Source organism: Hyperoodon ampullatus (assembly GCF_949752795.1).
Source record: "Hyperoodon ampullatus genome assembly, chromosome: 15".
In the NCBI taxonomy this organism is placed as follows: Eukaryota; Metazoa; Chordata; class Mammalia; order Artiodactyla; family Ziphiidae; genus Hyperoodon; species Hyperoodon ampullatus.
The window spans coordinates 24,298,659-24,314,655 of record NC_136928.1 but is presented as its reverse complement, the minus strand read 5'-3'; the positions used below and the strand labels follow the sequence as shown (position 1 = coordinate 24,314,655).

At 45.9% G+C, this 15,997-nt stretch overlaps 1 protein-coding gene across 1 annotated transcript in view; it reads right to left on the bottom strand.

Annotated features, from left to right (window-relative positions):
* Positions 1-276: 276 nt before the first annotated feature.
* Positions 277-15,997, bottom strand: part of GCC2 (GRIP and coiled-coil domain containing 2) — a 32,907-nt gene continuing 17,186 nt past the window's right edge. The window contains exons 10-21 of the mRNA XM_079721446.1: positions 15,834-15,938; positions 15,025-15,187; positions 11,886-11,986; positions 11,712-11,789; positions 10,859-10,996; positions 9,942-10,063; positions 8,171-8,347; positions 6,409-6,626; positions 4,780-4,974; positions 3,646-3,785; positions 1,469-1,670; positions 277-406 (exon numbers count right to left, since the gene is read on the bottom strand). Of these exons, the coding sequence (XP_079577572.1) occupies positions 336-406; positions 1,469-1,670; positions 3,646-3,785; positions 4,780-4,974; positions 6,409-6,626; positions 8,171-8,347; positions 9,942-10,063; positions 10,859-10,996; positions 11,712-11,789; positions 11,886-11,986; positions 15,025-15,187; positions 15,834-15,938 (1,710 nt within the window). The 3' untranslated portion in view covers positions 277-335. The remainder of the gene's footprint in view (positions 407-1,468; positions 1,671-3,645; positions 3,786-4,779; positions 4,975-6,408; positions 6,627-8,170; positions 8,348-9,941; positions 10,064-10,858; positions 10,997-11,711; positions 11,790-11,885; positions 11,987-15,024; positions 15,188-15,833; positions 15,939-15,997) is intronic.

Here is a 15,997-nt window from a genome sequence, read left to right as displayed (position 1 = left end):
AGGACCGAAATCTAGTTTAACTTCAGAATTCACAGTGCGGCCCCGACACAGGTGGCCTGAGGGTCCGGAGGAGGGAGTGGGGTGGCCTCGTGGCCCCTGGGTCTGGTGGCAGCGGGAGGGGCAGGGTCCCTGGGCCGCGGCACCTCCCACACTCCACCTGCTGGAGTTCACCGTGGGCCGAGCCTTTTAAACCCATCAGACACACGTACGGACACACACATGGAGACGTGACTTATGTACACACGCTTCTGGACAAAAGAACGACAGACATATATGTGAACCTTTTTTGCCGAATGGATTCTATTTGGTTAATAAATAATGCTTTTCCCATCGGTCTATCGAAGTCCAGACCAGCTGTGCAGATAGGACGCCCAGCCGGAGGAACGGGAAGCATTTTCCTCCTCACCTGTGGGGAGCAAAACAAAAGCGTTAATCTTCACACACCACATTTTCATGCTACAAACCTGTCTCTCCTTACACTTGTAGCATTTCCTGTCTGTCTCAGACAATCCCCGAATGCATATTGAGCAACAACATACAGCCCTGGGAGCTGTGGCCAGATGGGAGCACACATGTACAGAAGCAAGGCTCCGTCTTGTCAGGCGGGGGGCTGAGATCCTGATTCTGCACAGAAAGATGCTGTGTGACTCACTTCCTTCGGGAGCAAAGCTGACTTATCACACGTCATACGTCAAGCAGGAAAGACACACGCAGTCTGTGAACCTGCTGGGACCTGACACGCAGGGAGCAGGCGTGTTAACACGTGCACGGCTGGCAGAGCACCAACCTTCCCCGCCCAGCAGTGCCCCCTGCACGCTGCTCATGTAGGGACCAGGGTGGTGCTTTCTGTTGTCTTTCCTCACACAGAGGCTGGAAGTTCTCCCCTGTTTACATAAAAGTGAAACTGCCCCAGAGAAGACTCTTAATAGCAACCAGAGAAAGGAGACACGCTGCCTCATTGCCTTCGAAGGAGTAAACAGTTAGGCCCACGACGGCCTTCTCAGCAACGAATTCGCCCCGCTGGAAATTCTCCGCAATGCACTTCGTGTGTAAGGAGAGCTTTCTAGCGGAAGGTCTGAGATGCAGGTAGGAATGTACTCTCCACGCACGGTCCTGGGCCTCGGCAACCCCACTGGGGAAACTTCTCTCCCACGACCCTGTGGGGAACAGCTCCCGGGGGGTGGGTAGGGTGAGGACATCGACCACATGATAAAAGGTACGACACAAAAGGGAACTGTGTTCGTGGGCAGGATTCAACTTTAGGATCACAAATCCAATTTCAAAGAACTGGAAGATCAAACTGGACACTGCACTGTTGCCTGCTGTGTGAAAATGACGCAAACACACCATAGCTGCCCTAAAACGCTAAAGAGCCAGCTTTTCAACCCTACTCACGGGGACACACATGGCAGAGCGCGTCCAATGGACAAAGTTTCAAAGCTCTGGTCTGCGTCCCAGGCACGCGCACCTTGGGCGGCGGCGGCCAGCCTGGCCTTCTCCTCAGGGCTGAGCTGCAGCATCGTGTCCACGACAGGCAGCAGCCGTGCCCGCTCGCTTCCCGGCTTCAGGAGGATGAACTGCAGCAGCACGTTCTTCAGGTATTCCAGGTTGGCGGCCGACTGCTCTCGTGCCTGGTTCCTCTCCAGCCGCCTTATTTCACTCTTCAGAAGCTGGTGTCAGAGAAAGGAGTGCAGACGGGTTAACACGGCAGACTGGAGGCACGCGGTCTTCTTTCTCTTCCCCGAAATGCCCCCAAAATGGCAACAAAGGAGCGACCAGGCCGGCAGAAAAGAGTAGATGAGAAACATCAAGAGGCTCCTAGAAGTCGGGAAGCAGGCGCCGTGGGAGACGGAGCCAAGGGGCCCGGCCGCAGAGGCAGCACCGCGCACGGTGGGAAGCGGGGCCGAGACCGGGGACCGGGGTTGGGGGATAACGCGGGTCGGCGCCCCCTCCGCACTCGGCAGAAGGGGGCCAGGGCTCAGGGCTCCGGGATGACAGACTGTGGGCCACACCCACCGCCATCCCCACTCCCGCCCCCGCCCGGCAGGCAGGCAGGGTGTCCACAGCCAGAGCTGCTACAAGACGAACAGCACTTGACCAAACAAAAGTTGAGTCCAGGACAGACAGACAATTCACAATGAATATCAATCAGAAACTAACAGAAAAGAGGGCACAAGACGATGTGAAAAAGATGCAGGATGGTGAATATTTGAGGAAGATTTCTGGGTTGAAACAAATAAAAATACATAGTTACAACTTATCATTTCAGGTTAGTCCATGAAAGTTGGCCAACTCTGTCCTCAAACATAGGGTCATTTAAAAAAGTGACACTAAGGTCTAAGAAATCATGGGACAATGTCAGTCTCTGGAAGCATAACATCTGAATAGTCACTCAGGTTCTGCGCTACTTAGTGATTTTTTTAGCTGTGATAAAGCTTTGACAATGTGGGAAAATGTTATTTTATATATTTTATAGAGACGCATACTAAAATAGTTAAGAGGTGGAATGTCATGATATATACAATTTACTGCAAATAACCGGATTAACTCAGCATTAAAAACAAAATTTGAGGGGCTTCCCTGGTGGTGCAGTGGTTGAGAGTCCGCCTGCCGATGCAGGGGACACAGGTTCGTGCCCCGGTCTGGGAGGATCCCACATGCCGCGGAGCGGCTGGGCCCGTGAGCCATGGCCGCTGAGCCTGCGCTTCCGGAGCCTGTGCTCCGCAAGGGGAGAGGCCACAACAGTGAGAGGCCCGCCTACTGCAAAAAAAAAAAAAAAAAAAAAAAACCCAAAAAAACAAAATTTGACAATGACAGCCTCTGGCCCTACATTGAGGTAGGACCATCTATTTGGAGAAGCAGGTCCAGGGCAGAAGCAGGCACTTTTCAGACAGACACAAGTTTGAACTTTCTCCACCCTGATCAACTTGTTCTCATCCAGAGATGATGAGGATTAAATATGATAACATAAAGTACAGGGCCTGGCTTGTGAGAAGTGGTCAACAAACAACATGACTGTATTACAGAGAGTTCAGGTGCAGATAGCTGCATAATCCTCAACGGCCTGGTTCCTACATGCTTACAGAGTCGACTTTAAACAGGAAAACCTGCCATGCCACTTTTTTTTTTTTTTTTTTTTTTTTTGCGGTACGTGGGCCTCTCACTGCTGTGGCCTCTCCCGCTGCAGAGCACAGGCTCCAGACATGCAGGCCCAGCGGCCACGGCTCACGGGCCCAGCCGCTCCGCGGCACGTGGGATCCCCCCGGACCGGGGTACAAACCCACGCTCCCTGCATCGGCAGGCGGACTCTCAACCACTGCGCCACCAGGGAAGCCCCTCTTCCATGCCACTTTGCCACTAATTGGAAGTGCTCTATGGTCCATGTCTGGAATTTAGGGACACACATCCTTTCAGGTTTTACTCAAGCAAACGTGGAACAAGGACTTGTGAACGGCTGTCTAATCTCTAAATCTATTCTGGCGTCTTAGAAAAAGTAGGAATTAAAATAGTCTTTATATAAAAGATATTAAAGCCAAGAATATTTCTCCATTTCAGAAACGTAACATTGTAAGGGATCAAGGTGTGATGGACACATGAGTGTGTGTATGTGTGGAGGGCTTCCTGGAGGTGGCGTCCCGCCCTCACCTTAATCTGCTCCATGAGGATGGCGTTGGTGGCTTCTGTTTCCCGAAGCAGCCCGTTTAAGTGGTCGGCACTTTTTGTGGTGGAACTGAGCTTTTGAACCAATTCTTCTTTGGTGAATTCAGCGTGCCAGGAAGGAGGCTCTGCAAGGAATTGCCCCAACAATTATTTCCAAAATGAGGGGTCACAGGCAAAGATTCTAAATAAGAAAATACCCAAGTATTGACACTTCGCTCTGCTCTCCATCCCCCATGGCCCAGTTAAAAGGCTGCATGTGACACAGGTAAGATGGACTCTGCTGTGGAGTGGGCCGCCTGCCTGGACACAGGCTCGACGAGCTCGTTCTGGAAGCTGTCAGGCCAGTGTGTAGGCACCAACTTACTGATTTCATCCTCCTACATCTGTTAATGACTCGAGAGCTGGTGTCTCTTTACTTATAAAGGAGGAAGTACCAGCAGTTACTGATCACTTAAATCATGGTCTCTCACAAGGATTTTCTACCAGGGAAGGAGCAGTATTATTGCTCATATCTAATACATGAGGGAAGAGGCTCAAAGTCAACAAGTAATTTTGGCAAAAATGGCAAAGCCAAGTCTGATTGTGGACCTGTGGCCACAGCGTATCAGGACTAACTCTTCCTGGGGGACAAGGACCAATCACAGTCTAGGACCGAGGACACAACTGGTCCTCGCTCCAGATCCTGGAGACTCTGAGATGACGAACAGAGTCATCTGAACTAGGAACATTAATGTGCATTATAGGTAAGAAGAAAATAGTCCAAAACTTTACTACAGTTAATAAGGCAAGTTTAGCGTGACCACTTCATCAAGAGGAACAAACGGAAACTGTCAGTTTCTTAGAAGGGTGAGAGAAATTTATCCTATTTCTGACACCACTACAGAACTTCCAACCACCTATTTCTGGCTCAAGCTTTGGGCGGAAATTTTTATTTCGTTTAAAAAAAAATTTTTTTTTTTTTTTGTTTCATTCTGCAGGAAAGTTTTCCATTTGAAAAAGGGTGGAATACTGAAAAAAAATTTTATTAGAGTAGCTCAAAAAAGCATTTATAAATCAGAGTAATATTAGCTGAATAGGACAGCAGAATTAACTAAAGGCACAATGAAGCAGGAAGTGTACCGAGTCTGGCTTCGGGAGAACGGAGCAGCTGCTCTAAGGACTGCGGGTGGATGCCGGCGGAAGATACGGATTCGGTGTCCGTGGTCTCCATCCCCTCCCCCTCCTCCCGGGTCGTGGCCGGCACATCCAGAAGCGGGAGGTCTGTGCTTCTCCTTTCTCGAAGGCTCCTCAAAGGTTGCTGGGAAGAAGCTGGGCCTGTTACATGTTTTTTTTTTTTAAAGAGTAAGAGTTTGTCCAAAATTATGGATTCAGCATCAACAGGGATACACAGTAAAGTTAAAATGATTCTAGGGATGGCAAATGATATGGTAGGGAATCTGAAAAACCAGAAGACAGGCAAATGGTGTAGAAAGAAAGAACTTCTGAAACAGCCCTAACAATTTAGTTATTGAACTTTTAACCACTTAAGTCAATTCAGCAAAAGTGGTACTTGCTACCAGAGTTAAGATAAACCATTAGATGACACAATGCAGAGGTCTGGCCAGCTGCTAAACAAGGGCAAAACCCCTTCCACCAGATTCTGAGGATTGGTGTTTACGGCACTGCAAACTCTGGGACACCACACTGCTGCTGAGATCAGCTCTGAGGAGGCTCTTGCTGACCACTGGCCTCACACTCCGGCCCTGCTGGTTCCTGCCACTGCCCGCTCCTTTCGTGGCGTCCAGCAAAGAAGAGCCCCGAACCCAGGGCAGGCTGACTCATCACAGAGTCCAGGCCGGGCTCCCCTGCTTGCTGATAAGCAGCACTGACTAAACTGGGAGATTGATAAGATGCTTCCGAGCACGTTACTTTATTAATCCCAAGAAACCGCGAGGTCAGAGAAATTAAATGGCTTCGCCCAAGATCTCAGAGGTGCGTTAGGGACCAGAATTCTGACCAGATCTTTTCACTTCAAGTTTCCTTTATTCTCCTTTCCATGAAGTTCCCTCTCCCGCCCCTCTTTTCAAACATTAGCCCTTTGGCTGCCTTTGCTGAAGCACCTTCCTGAAAGTCTGCTAACTGCTTATGCTACTGCTAATTCTTGATTCCAGTGTCTCCCTGGCTGGTTACTTTCCTCTGATGACTCCTGGCATAGGTTTCAATCCTGAGGAGTGACCACAGCTGCCAACGCCCTGGTGACAAGGAATCAGTATCAAGTATAAAGCTGACGGGTTCCCATCTCTTCCAGGAAGCAGAACAGAAGTCGTGTGTGTGGTTAAACTCCAACTCCACTAATTAGAAACTTGAAAGGGAAGAAGCTGTGTTTGGCCAAATGATCCTACAAGTTCAGCTCTTTCTAGAATTTCTGATTAAAGGACAGACGTATTTGAAGACTAGCAGTGAAGAACACTAAACGAATGCAGTGGACACTGGAATTTGGACACAGGTCTTGAGACCAACAGAGCGTCCTGAGTCGGAGGAAAACCCAATTACGTGAAGGTCGGTATCCTGAGGGGTGCAGAGGCTGCTGTAAGTACTACAGGAGGGTTCAATGTCCAAGTCTCCTCTCAGTAAGCGGATCCAATATTCACTGACCACAGCACTGACGCTGGTGGTCACCCCGTAAGTCACCTACTTCCTCAGGACTATGGGAAGCGCAGACACACAGGGCAGGACAGGGAAGGCAGTGTCCCGAGCATACATACATACTTCTTGTGGACGGCTCGCTCCGGAGCTGGAAGTGCTGGGCCTGCAGCCTGCTCAGCTGCTGCTGCAGCGTCTCCACCGTCCGCCGGTGCTCCTCCTGCAGCTGCAGCACCTGGTCTCGGAAGCTGCCACGCAGGGCCTCGTGCTGGGCCGAGAGCTGACTCACGGTCTGTGCATGCTCAGACTTCATCGCGGAGTTCTCCGACTGCATGGCGCACAGCCTGCGGAGAGGGCCGCGCCGTGTGAGCTTCCACCCCAGACACTGCCTTGCCCTGAGACGTGGACCCCACGTGCACCTGGGGAACTGAGGCAGGACACAGACGGGCCCCTGGTCCGAGCAAACTGGAGCTTGTGTCCCTCTGACACTTCAACGAAAAGGTTAATGGCAGAGCAGAGAGAAACTAAGCTGCTGGGGTAAAAAGATACGACAACCGCATCTACCATTCTTAAGGTGAAGGAGACCTCCCCGACTGCACGTGCAGAAGAGTTTCTCGGGAGGGTCAAAAAGGCAGGGGGCACTATCCCATAATACGTGCTGTCCATCTCCCAGAGACCCTCACACTGAAATCCATCTTGGCTAAAAGATGCACACGCATATTGGGCAGGGCCCTGGGTCAGATCAGGTGTGGGAAATGAAGCAAGATGCTTGGCCAGAGGACAAGACAGACCTGGAAGATGGCCCCTAAATGAGCAATTTAAATCTCCCCTTTAGCGCACTCCTCATCAGCAAGGACACCCACACGCTTCTCGGGGTGTGTAGCTCTGCTTTGCTTCTGTTGTAAATAAACTGCTTCTCCGTGTGCTCCCCCCACACGTGCTGTGCTTCTAATACTCTGTGCCTGGATTACAGCCTTGATCTTGAGCTCAGAACCACCCCGGCCATCACCCAGTTCTGACGAGGGGCCTGGGCTGAGGAAGTACACCGGGTGTTCAGATGAGGAGCCTCCTTCAGTTTATCAGAGCACAGGGCTACATGTGGAGCATGAAATAACTGCACTTCAGTCGTGTTTGCACCATAGTCGCAACCAGCCTTCTAGAGTAAAGAATAAGTGCTGGAAACTTCTGATGTGAATAGCAAGTGACCATCCCTGTGTAAGCTAATCTTATGGAAAACCTGGTGCCAGGTAGTCAGAAGACTGGTGGGTCTTCCTGGAACTGTGAGTTACATGATTAACACAGATAAGTCACACTGTGGAAAGGTCAAAAGCCAAGCAAACCAAGTGCTTTCAACTCGTAAGACGAGCACACCTGAGCTCTGCAGAGCATCCCCACACCCCGGACAGAAGATGCTCTGTGAACCCAAGTGCTGTATCCCAGGAGCTCAAAGCTTCTTGTTCACAATAATCCGTCTATTCTGCCGACACCCCAGCGACTCCTGGGAGCACTGATTAACACAAGTGTGGCAATGTGACAGGCCAAGGATGCAGCTGCACAGGGAGCTCAGTCAGCAGCTTTCGGAATGTTTTCCTCTAGAGAGAAAGAAAAGTGCTTGTCCTCTGACACCTGGCTGGAAAGAAGCATCTGGCCATGAAGGCCACGGGAGACAGAACACTGGGTGAGCAGATAAAATTACTCTTAGAAAAGCTAAGTAGAGAAACAATCAAAAGGGGGAGCTCTAAGGTAGAAGCAGCAAGTCACCAAGCCTGTGGAAACACCTATTTCCAGCTATCAGCCTGCATCCTCCCCAGGAGCACCACACCGGGAGCTCCAGCAAACACATGCTGTTGCCCGGCACCCACAGGCCTGCTGGCGCCACCAGCCTTACTTCTCTCGGAGCCCGGTCTCCTTGGACACGGTCTCCTGCAGCATCCTGTTGTGTCTTTCTAGTAGGGCGTCGTGTTCAGACTGCAAGGTCTGCAGTTCAGAGACGTTGATCTGTAAGTTATTTTGGGTGTCTTGTAATTTGATCTTTAGTTGGTCAATCAGCATTTCCAGATGATCTCTGAAACAGAAATAGTTAAAAAAATTTTTTGAAAGATGTAAAACTGATTTTGTGATTTCAAATAAATTTTACTTTAATCATATAACCTTTCAATGTCATACTCTGCAATTATGGATGATTCTAAAGGAAATATAATAATCACAAATATTCAGAGAATAGGATTAAATGTGAAATAAAAGACGCTATAATCAGACTTCAGATCGCAGACACTACATGTTTACAAAAGTCTCTGAATTTACAAATTTCATGTTCAAATGGAGTAGACCATTAAATGGCATCAAAATAGCCTATTTTATATTACAGGACTATGTCATTAGTTGAAAAAAAAAAGAAGTGCAGTTCTAAGGTAACCATTCTGGGAACAGCATGTTACACCAAGTTACAGTGAAAGAAAGTCTTTGGAGAAAAACAGCTAAAACCTATAACTCTGTCACAAGTGGTATAATACACTATTAATTTCTTTTTAAAAAAACGAATATATAAGAAAGAAGAAGGAACTTAAAACATTTACATTAAAATAATTTTAACACAAAATTCTGGCATGATCAAAATCGACTCCTGTAAGTGGTGATATTTTTATAGTAAGTGTGTCAATATTCAACTTTGGCTTTAAGATGAGCTATCGAAAGAAAAAAATATCCCATCATTTTTTAGCCTACAGTTCCCTTTGTTTATTAAATACTTAAAAAGTAACACAAGCATAAACATAAAAATACTGCAGGATATTTAGTCCCACTGAGAACAGTAAGAGCCAGATATAAAATTGCTCTGAACAGCAGGTCTCTACGTACAAAAACAAAACATACATGCTGTAGAATGCCCTACCTATCTCTCATTCCTAGTGTATTTTTGAATAACTCACATAAGTGACCTGTATGCTAGTTTTTTTTTTTTTTTTTTTTTTTTTTTTTTTTTTTTTTGTGGTATGCGGGCCTCTCACCGCTGTGGCCTCTCCCGTTGCAGAGCACAGGCTCCGGACGCGCAGGCCCAGCGGCCATGGCTCACGGGCCCAGCCGCTCCGCGGCATGTGGGATCCTCCCAGACCGGGGCACGAACCCGTGTCCCCTGCATCGGCAGGCGGACTCTCAACCACTGCGCCACCAGGGAAGCCCCTGTATGCTAGTTTTTAAGGAGCATTAATATACTATTGAAACAGTATGTAATTGAGATTGTCATAAATTTAAGAAGAAAAATTTAATTCTAGATGAAAATTTAGTTCTTAACTTAAAACTTTTTGAAATAAGTAAAATGTTTTTAATCAACTTATGTTTAGCCTAACTAATGGTGAATAAGTACATCAAGGAAGCATTTTTATTCTCCTATTATATTTTCAAAAGTGGAAAAACTGGTCCTGACGTAACGGTGACGTCTGTCCTTACACTGTGACCGGAACTGACGGACAGGGTTGGACTGTGTGGCCCGGGTGTCCGGACGCCGCCTGTCTCCACGGCTCCTACACACGTCTCTCCGCGTGAACAGTGTGGTGAAGCCGGCTCTGTCCTCACTGGTGACTACATGTAAACCTCCACGGTCAAAAGCGATCAGAGCAGGATCTCCCACACCCGTGGGGGGTTCCCTGTAGCTCAGACTTTACCTTTCTTGTTTGGCTCCGTTGGTCTCAGTCTGAGACACAGACTTATTTTTCTGTTGTTTTAGAACGTTGTGAACTCGGACTTTGTAGCTCTCAAATTCAGAGGTGACAGCAGCTTGTTCTGCCTGTAACAGTTCAGAGAGAGAGAAATTTACTGCATTTTCTAGGTTGTGTGATCCTCCTATTTTCTCTCAGAGACTAATGAATTAAGATGAAAACCTTTCTTTAAAAATAAGCAAAATGGCTGATACTTTTTAGCCCCCAGTTATCTTTCCCTAAAAAGTGTACTTCTGTTGGCCTTACACTTTTTTAAAGCCTTTGAATGACATAATTTTGTCTGACAAGAGGTACATTTCTACCTGTTTTCGTCCCATGTAGATTAATTTACTGCCCATAAATTTTATAATAGCACTATTTGCCTTTGGAACTTCAGAACAATTTTCACTTATGATAAATATAAGAAAAATTAATTCAAAGAAATTAAGCTACTTGAACTTCACTTTTCAAAAGAGAGTGGGAAAAGTTAAATTCTAGGTCTTGGACTTTCTTGAAGTGACCTGTGACCTTCCAAGGCCCCTTTGCCAAGGTGGCTTAGAGCTGCACCTGTAACAAAACCACTGCAGGGGTCTGTTCTGTACGTTGAAGAAAGAAAGTGGCTGTTCTAACAGAATATGATTTTATAATCACTTAGCCCTCAGAGAGAACTGTATGTAACCTTCCTAATGAAAAAACTAAAAAAAAGAAAAAAATACCTTTCTTCCACACAGAAACTGTAAAACAAGGTTAAAATGGAAAGAGTATGTACCCATGTCTTTCCTTTCAGCAAAAAGAAGTTATGCAAGTGAGAGTCAGGGATGGGCTGGGGTTGGGGCTGATGGGGCCAAGCCGGGTGGGAGCTGCCCGCCCTGGGGAGGACGCACCCTGGCTGCGCGGCACTCCTCCTGCAGGGCCGCCACCCTCTGCTGGTAGGCGCCCAGCGTGCGCTGCTGCTGGTCCGCGGACGCCTTCAGGTGCTGGTGAGCTTTGTGCTTCTCCGACGTCATTTCCGCCAGCTGAATCTGGGGGCAGAGGCTTTCGGTCAGGCTCTGGTGAATCAGATCTTCGCTGGTTAAACCAACTTTCGTTAAACACCAACTTGGGTTTTGAGAGAGGACTATATTTAAGGGACGTAATTAAATAGTAAGATTTTTAACTTATGATTATTGAAAGACTGGAGCCAATATGAGTAGAACATTTTCACAATAAATTAACTTGGTTTTCCTTGAATCAAAATCAATCAAATAATCAATCATGAAAAAAATTCCAGACCACACGTTACAGTTCAATGTTTAAATACCTAAAGATATTATATATAAACATAATGGATATAAAAAAATATAAACAAAAAATAAACGTAATAGATGTAACATGAATATATAAAACCTTTTTATAAACAGATTCCTGTGACTGTACTATCATTTAGAAAGTTCAGATGTAGGTTTGGGGCCCTGTTTATTTTCTGCTGCCATATTCTAAATGTATTATGGGTTTTCGAATACATGAAAAGAACCAAGCTTATGCTCAATGGTAAACCCAGTTATAAGCCAAACTTGGCTCACTGCTTCTCCTTCCTCAAAATGTTGATGAAGAATATTTAGGGGGAAAAATGTGTGTGTGTGTGTGTGTGTGCACACATGTGTTTAATATATACATATATATTTAGAAAAACCCCCAAGTGGTACCTTACTTCCACATGCAAATTTTTAAAATCTTAAAGAGTAAAAAGAATCTTACTTTATACACTTCTACTTGCTGCTGGCTTGCCTCCAGCTCGCCCTTTAAAGACGCTTGAAGTATTAAGTGATCAGTTTCCTACAGAACAAGAAACTCGGTTAAATTAAATAGTGAAGTTATTCATAAATACTCTGTGAACAAGGACTGAAATATGAAACTGAGAAATCCACATACCGCTTGCTTTGAATCTGCCAGTTCTTTTTTGGTTTTCACAAGCAACTGCTTGATTTGGGTGTTTTTTTCCTCATACTGTTGTACTGAAGCCTGCAGCGAAGCTAGTGGGAGAGATCGTTTCAGGAGCAACAGTTTTATGAGTGAATTTAAGTGAACAAATGACAAGTCTTTTCTTTGTATTAGCCTATCTCTGAAAGGAACTTGCCTTAGATTTTTATTACGGACCATTGCAAACATATATGACACTAGTGATAATAACACACTAAACCCCACTGGACCCATCACCGCCTTTAACGATCACCAACACATGGCCAATCTCATTCCACCCAGATCAGGCGTCAGGCCCACAGGCCACTGCTGCTGCCTGTTTCTGTGAACAGTTTGTTTACATACTGTTTATGGCTGCTTTAGTGCAGCAAGAGACCACAGGGCCCGCAAAGCTGAAAATGCCTGTTTTCTGGCCCTTTACAGCAAACGTCTGCAACCCCAGACCCACACTCTCACTTACTCCTGTGCCCCCTGGGCCCCCAACGCTTGAAATCCATTTGTCTGTATGTATTTTAGCACGTATCTCTAAAATAAAGGCATATACTTACTATGTATCTAAAACATAAAGACTTTACTCGTAAGAAATACCTCAAAAGAGGTGCTGTGTGTTTCCAATCACCTTAGAGGCACAAACCTGATCTGTGTTTGTGATACTAATTGTTTTGTAGGACAAAGATAGTTCATTAAGGAACAGACTGAAACATGATTAAAACAAAAAACGTTTATGCTAACAGAGGTAAAGAAGAAACAAGCATCAAATGGGAATAAGTGGATTCACTGTCCAGATCACAGTACCAACCACACCAGCAGGCCAACCTGGCCACAGCCATTGTGAAGCAAATAAAGAACGTCCGACAGAGACCTTGGGGCCGAGATTTACGACCTGGTCCTTTACAGAACAAGTGTGCCTGATGTTGAGTCTAGGCCCCGAACGTGGCCATGTGACCGCTGCTAGAAGACCCCACCAGCAATGACTAACTCCATGAAGTTAAATCCACATGCAATGACTGTATCACTCAGTAAACAAGAGCAGGTGTCCTGTAAGAAAATACCTTAACTTGCCTTTGTGATATGTTATCATCAGTTATTTCCTGGCAACTATTTACCCAGTCCTGAAAAGATTGTACAAGGCACAAATTACATACAAAGCCTTTAAGTGCTCCAGGAATTATGAGCTCCGAGAACACAGAAGGAAATTAGGGGATACCGCCTGGGATAGTGTGATAATGTAACGCAAAATATAACTATTAAAACAGAAATGCAAAAGGCCATGCGGACCCACGTTGGCTCAAGGTTATATCCAGGTTATATCTGCTTGGGACAAGGAAGACTTCCTGGAACAGCAAACATTTAAGATTAGTAAGGATTCCAGAAGGTGAGCACAAGGGGTGGGAGGGTGAGGGCACAGCAGCAGACACAGTCGTGGAAAAACATGAGTCATGCTTCAGGATGAAGGAAGGGCCTCTGCATCGAGGGAGTAACGAAGGTTAGGCTGCGAAGGTACACGGGGACCCGATGCTGGAGGGCCTGGGATTAAGGAGATGTGTGTTCCTCACGCCCCAGGCAGAGTAAGCTGGCTGAGGGTTTTGCATGGACACTGTCCTGATGTGTCCTCACCCTCCTCCCCGAGGGGTCCCCGGCTCCCCAGCTCAGCCTTCCGGAGACTGTGCTACCCGAGGCTTTGGCAGCATTTCCAAGACTCCACACTGTGCTCACTCATCTGTCCCGCTGTCCTTCAAAAGGGCCCAAGTACATTCTGGTATTCAGGGCTTTTCCGAACTGGATAAAGAAGAGCTTCCTAATTACATTTCACTTCTCCCTAACAGGGCAAGCCTTTTCCTCCAACTAGTTAAGACTTCCAAAATTATGTTATTTCTTTTCACTTCTGCTCATAACTATGCTGCAGAAAGGACCACTCTTTCCCAACCTGCTTCTTCTCTTCAAATCTCAAGGCCCAGCACAAGCCCCAACTTTCAATCGCTTGTCTGAAGAAGTTCCTCCCTCTGAGCTCTTGGCACCTGCTGCCTGAACCTCTCATTCCTGTACTTATTCACCAGTGACAGTGGGTGGCTTCTTGAATAAGCAGCTCTTTTTAGTTTTTCCCAGGTTCAAGACTCTTTTTCAGCTAGTTGACTAACTCGCAAAACCAAATGTTTGCAACGTGTGTGACCTGGAGCCCTGCTACCCAGTTTGCACAAGAACGCAGCTGGAAGACATGGTTATGTGCATAGTGAGGATTTACAGAAACCATTCACAGAAAGATATCTGAAAATTCCTTTAACTACTTAGGAATTAAAAAACCCATGGGCCAGGACTTCCCTGGTGGCGCAGTGGTTAAGAATCCGCCTGCTGATGCAGGAGACACGTGTTCGAGCCCTGGTGCGGGAAGATCCCACATGCCGTGGAGCAACTAAGCCTGCGAGCCACAACTACTGAGCCTGCGTGCCACAACTACTGAGCCCACGCACCTAGAGCCCATGCTCAACAAAAGAAGCCACCGCAATGAGAAGCCCACGCATCACGACGAAGAGTAGCCCCCGCTCGCAGCAACTAGAGGAAGCCTGCATGCAGCAACAAAGACCCAATGCAGCCAAAAACAAAACAAAAAACCCATGGGCCAAGAAAAAGATTCAAAGGAAATTAAAAAGTATTTTCAGCTGAATTAAAATAAAAATACAACGTACCAATTTGTTAGCTGTAGCTGAAGGAGTGCCTAAAGGGATACTTAGAGCTCTAGATGCTTACATTAGAAATTATTTAACAGATAAAATGGAATATAATCACCTGAAAAAGAAAGATTTCGCCGCTACTGCATTATCCCACTCTGCTGACAATCAGCAAATGGTGGCCCAGGACCACCTGAGAAACGTTTACGGGAATGAATACATTAAGCACCCACCTGGACTGCACACAAGGGTACAGGAAGTGGTTTCACAGCCCCCTCTCTGGTCCTCAGGCAGGGTCCTTGCTGTGTGGATGACCTGGCCGCCAAGGGCTAGTGAAACCAACAACTAGCATCCCCCACCACCACCGACCCCTACTTCTGCTGGGGGCAGTGACCATGAGCTAAAGTGGGTTCTATTTTACTCACTCATTTCTTCCTGCAGGGTTTCTTGTTTCTGTTTTTGGATTTTTATTTCTTGTTCCAAATCTTCTATCTTGCTGTTCTTATTAGCTAACTTTTGATTTAATTCTTTCATCAAACGTTCGTAATCAGCAATTTCCATGTTCATCAATGTGGTTTGTTGGGCATCCTGCACATATTATAATAAAAGATCCACATAACAGTAGATGAGTTAATTTTGTTCCAGAATTTCTAAAAGGATGCCACAGGAACACACTGGTTCTATAGAGAAAGTTTATACATTAATGCAGAAACTTCAAGTTGGATACATTCTAGTTTGTAATTTCATAAAGTATTTTTGTAATAATTTGACTTTTCAGTGTCATTGTATTTCATTATAGTTTTCATTAACTACAATCGGTCTATCTGCTCTTGTGGGGCTCTTATTTATATATATTCATACTTAAGCAACTCTTATAGTACCTTTATTTTTGCCCTCATCTTTGAAAAAGTAGAGAAAAATTAGCCAAAGCTCTAAGCATAATACAAACTTCAGCTTTTGACATTAATTAAATCTTCATTTGTCATACAACAATCAGGTATGAAAAATAAAATAGCAAACTGAAGTCTAATAATTTGTGAGCCTGGATTCTTCTGGAGAGACAGGCGCTCAGAGAACTAAGTTAAATTTTCAGTATTTGGAGGCAAATAATCTATAAAGCAGTATTTCAGCACCACAAGTAACCTTGTTTTTCAAATATTTCTTTTCTATGTTTACAGAATAGTTTAAGAATGTGAATACTGGTATCGGTTTTGAGTCTGGTGTTTCATTTTACCTTTCTAACCAGCTCTAATTCTTGCATGGTTTTCTGAAGCTGTTTCTTTTCCTTTTGCAGTTGTAGCTGAAGCTCTTCAAGTTCTTTTACAGAACTGGCATGCTCCTAAAATTAAAAATAAAAACATCGCCACCTCTAAGCCAACCAGCATTAAAAAAAAGTAT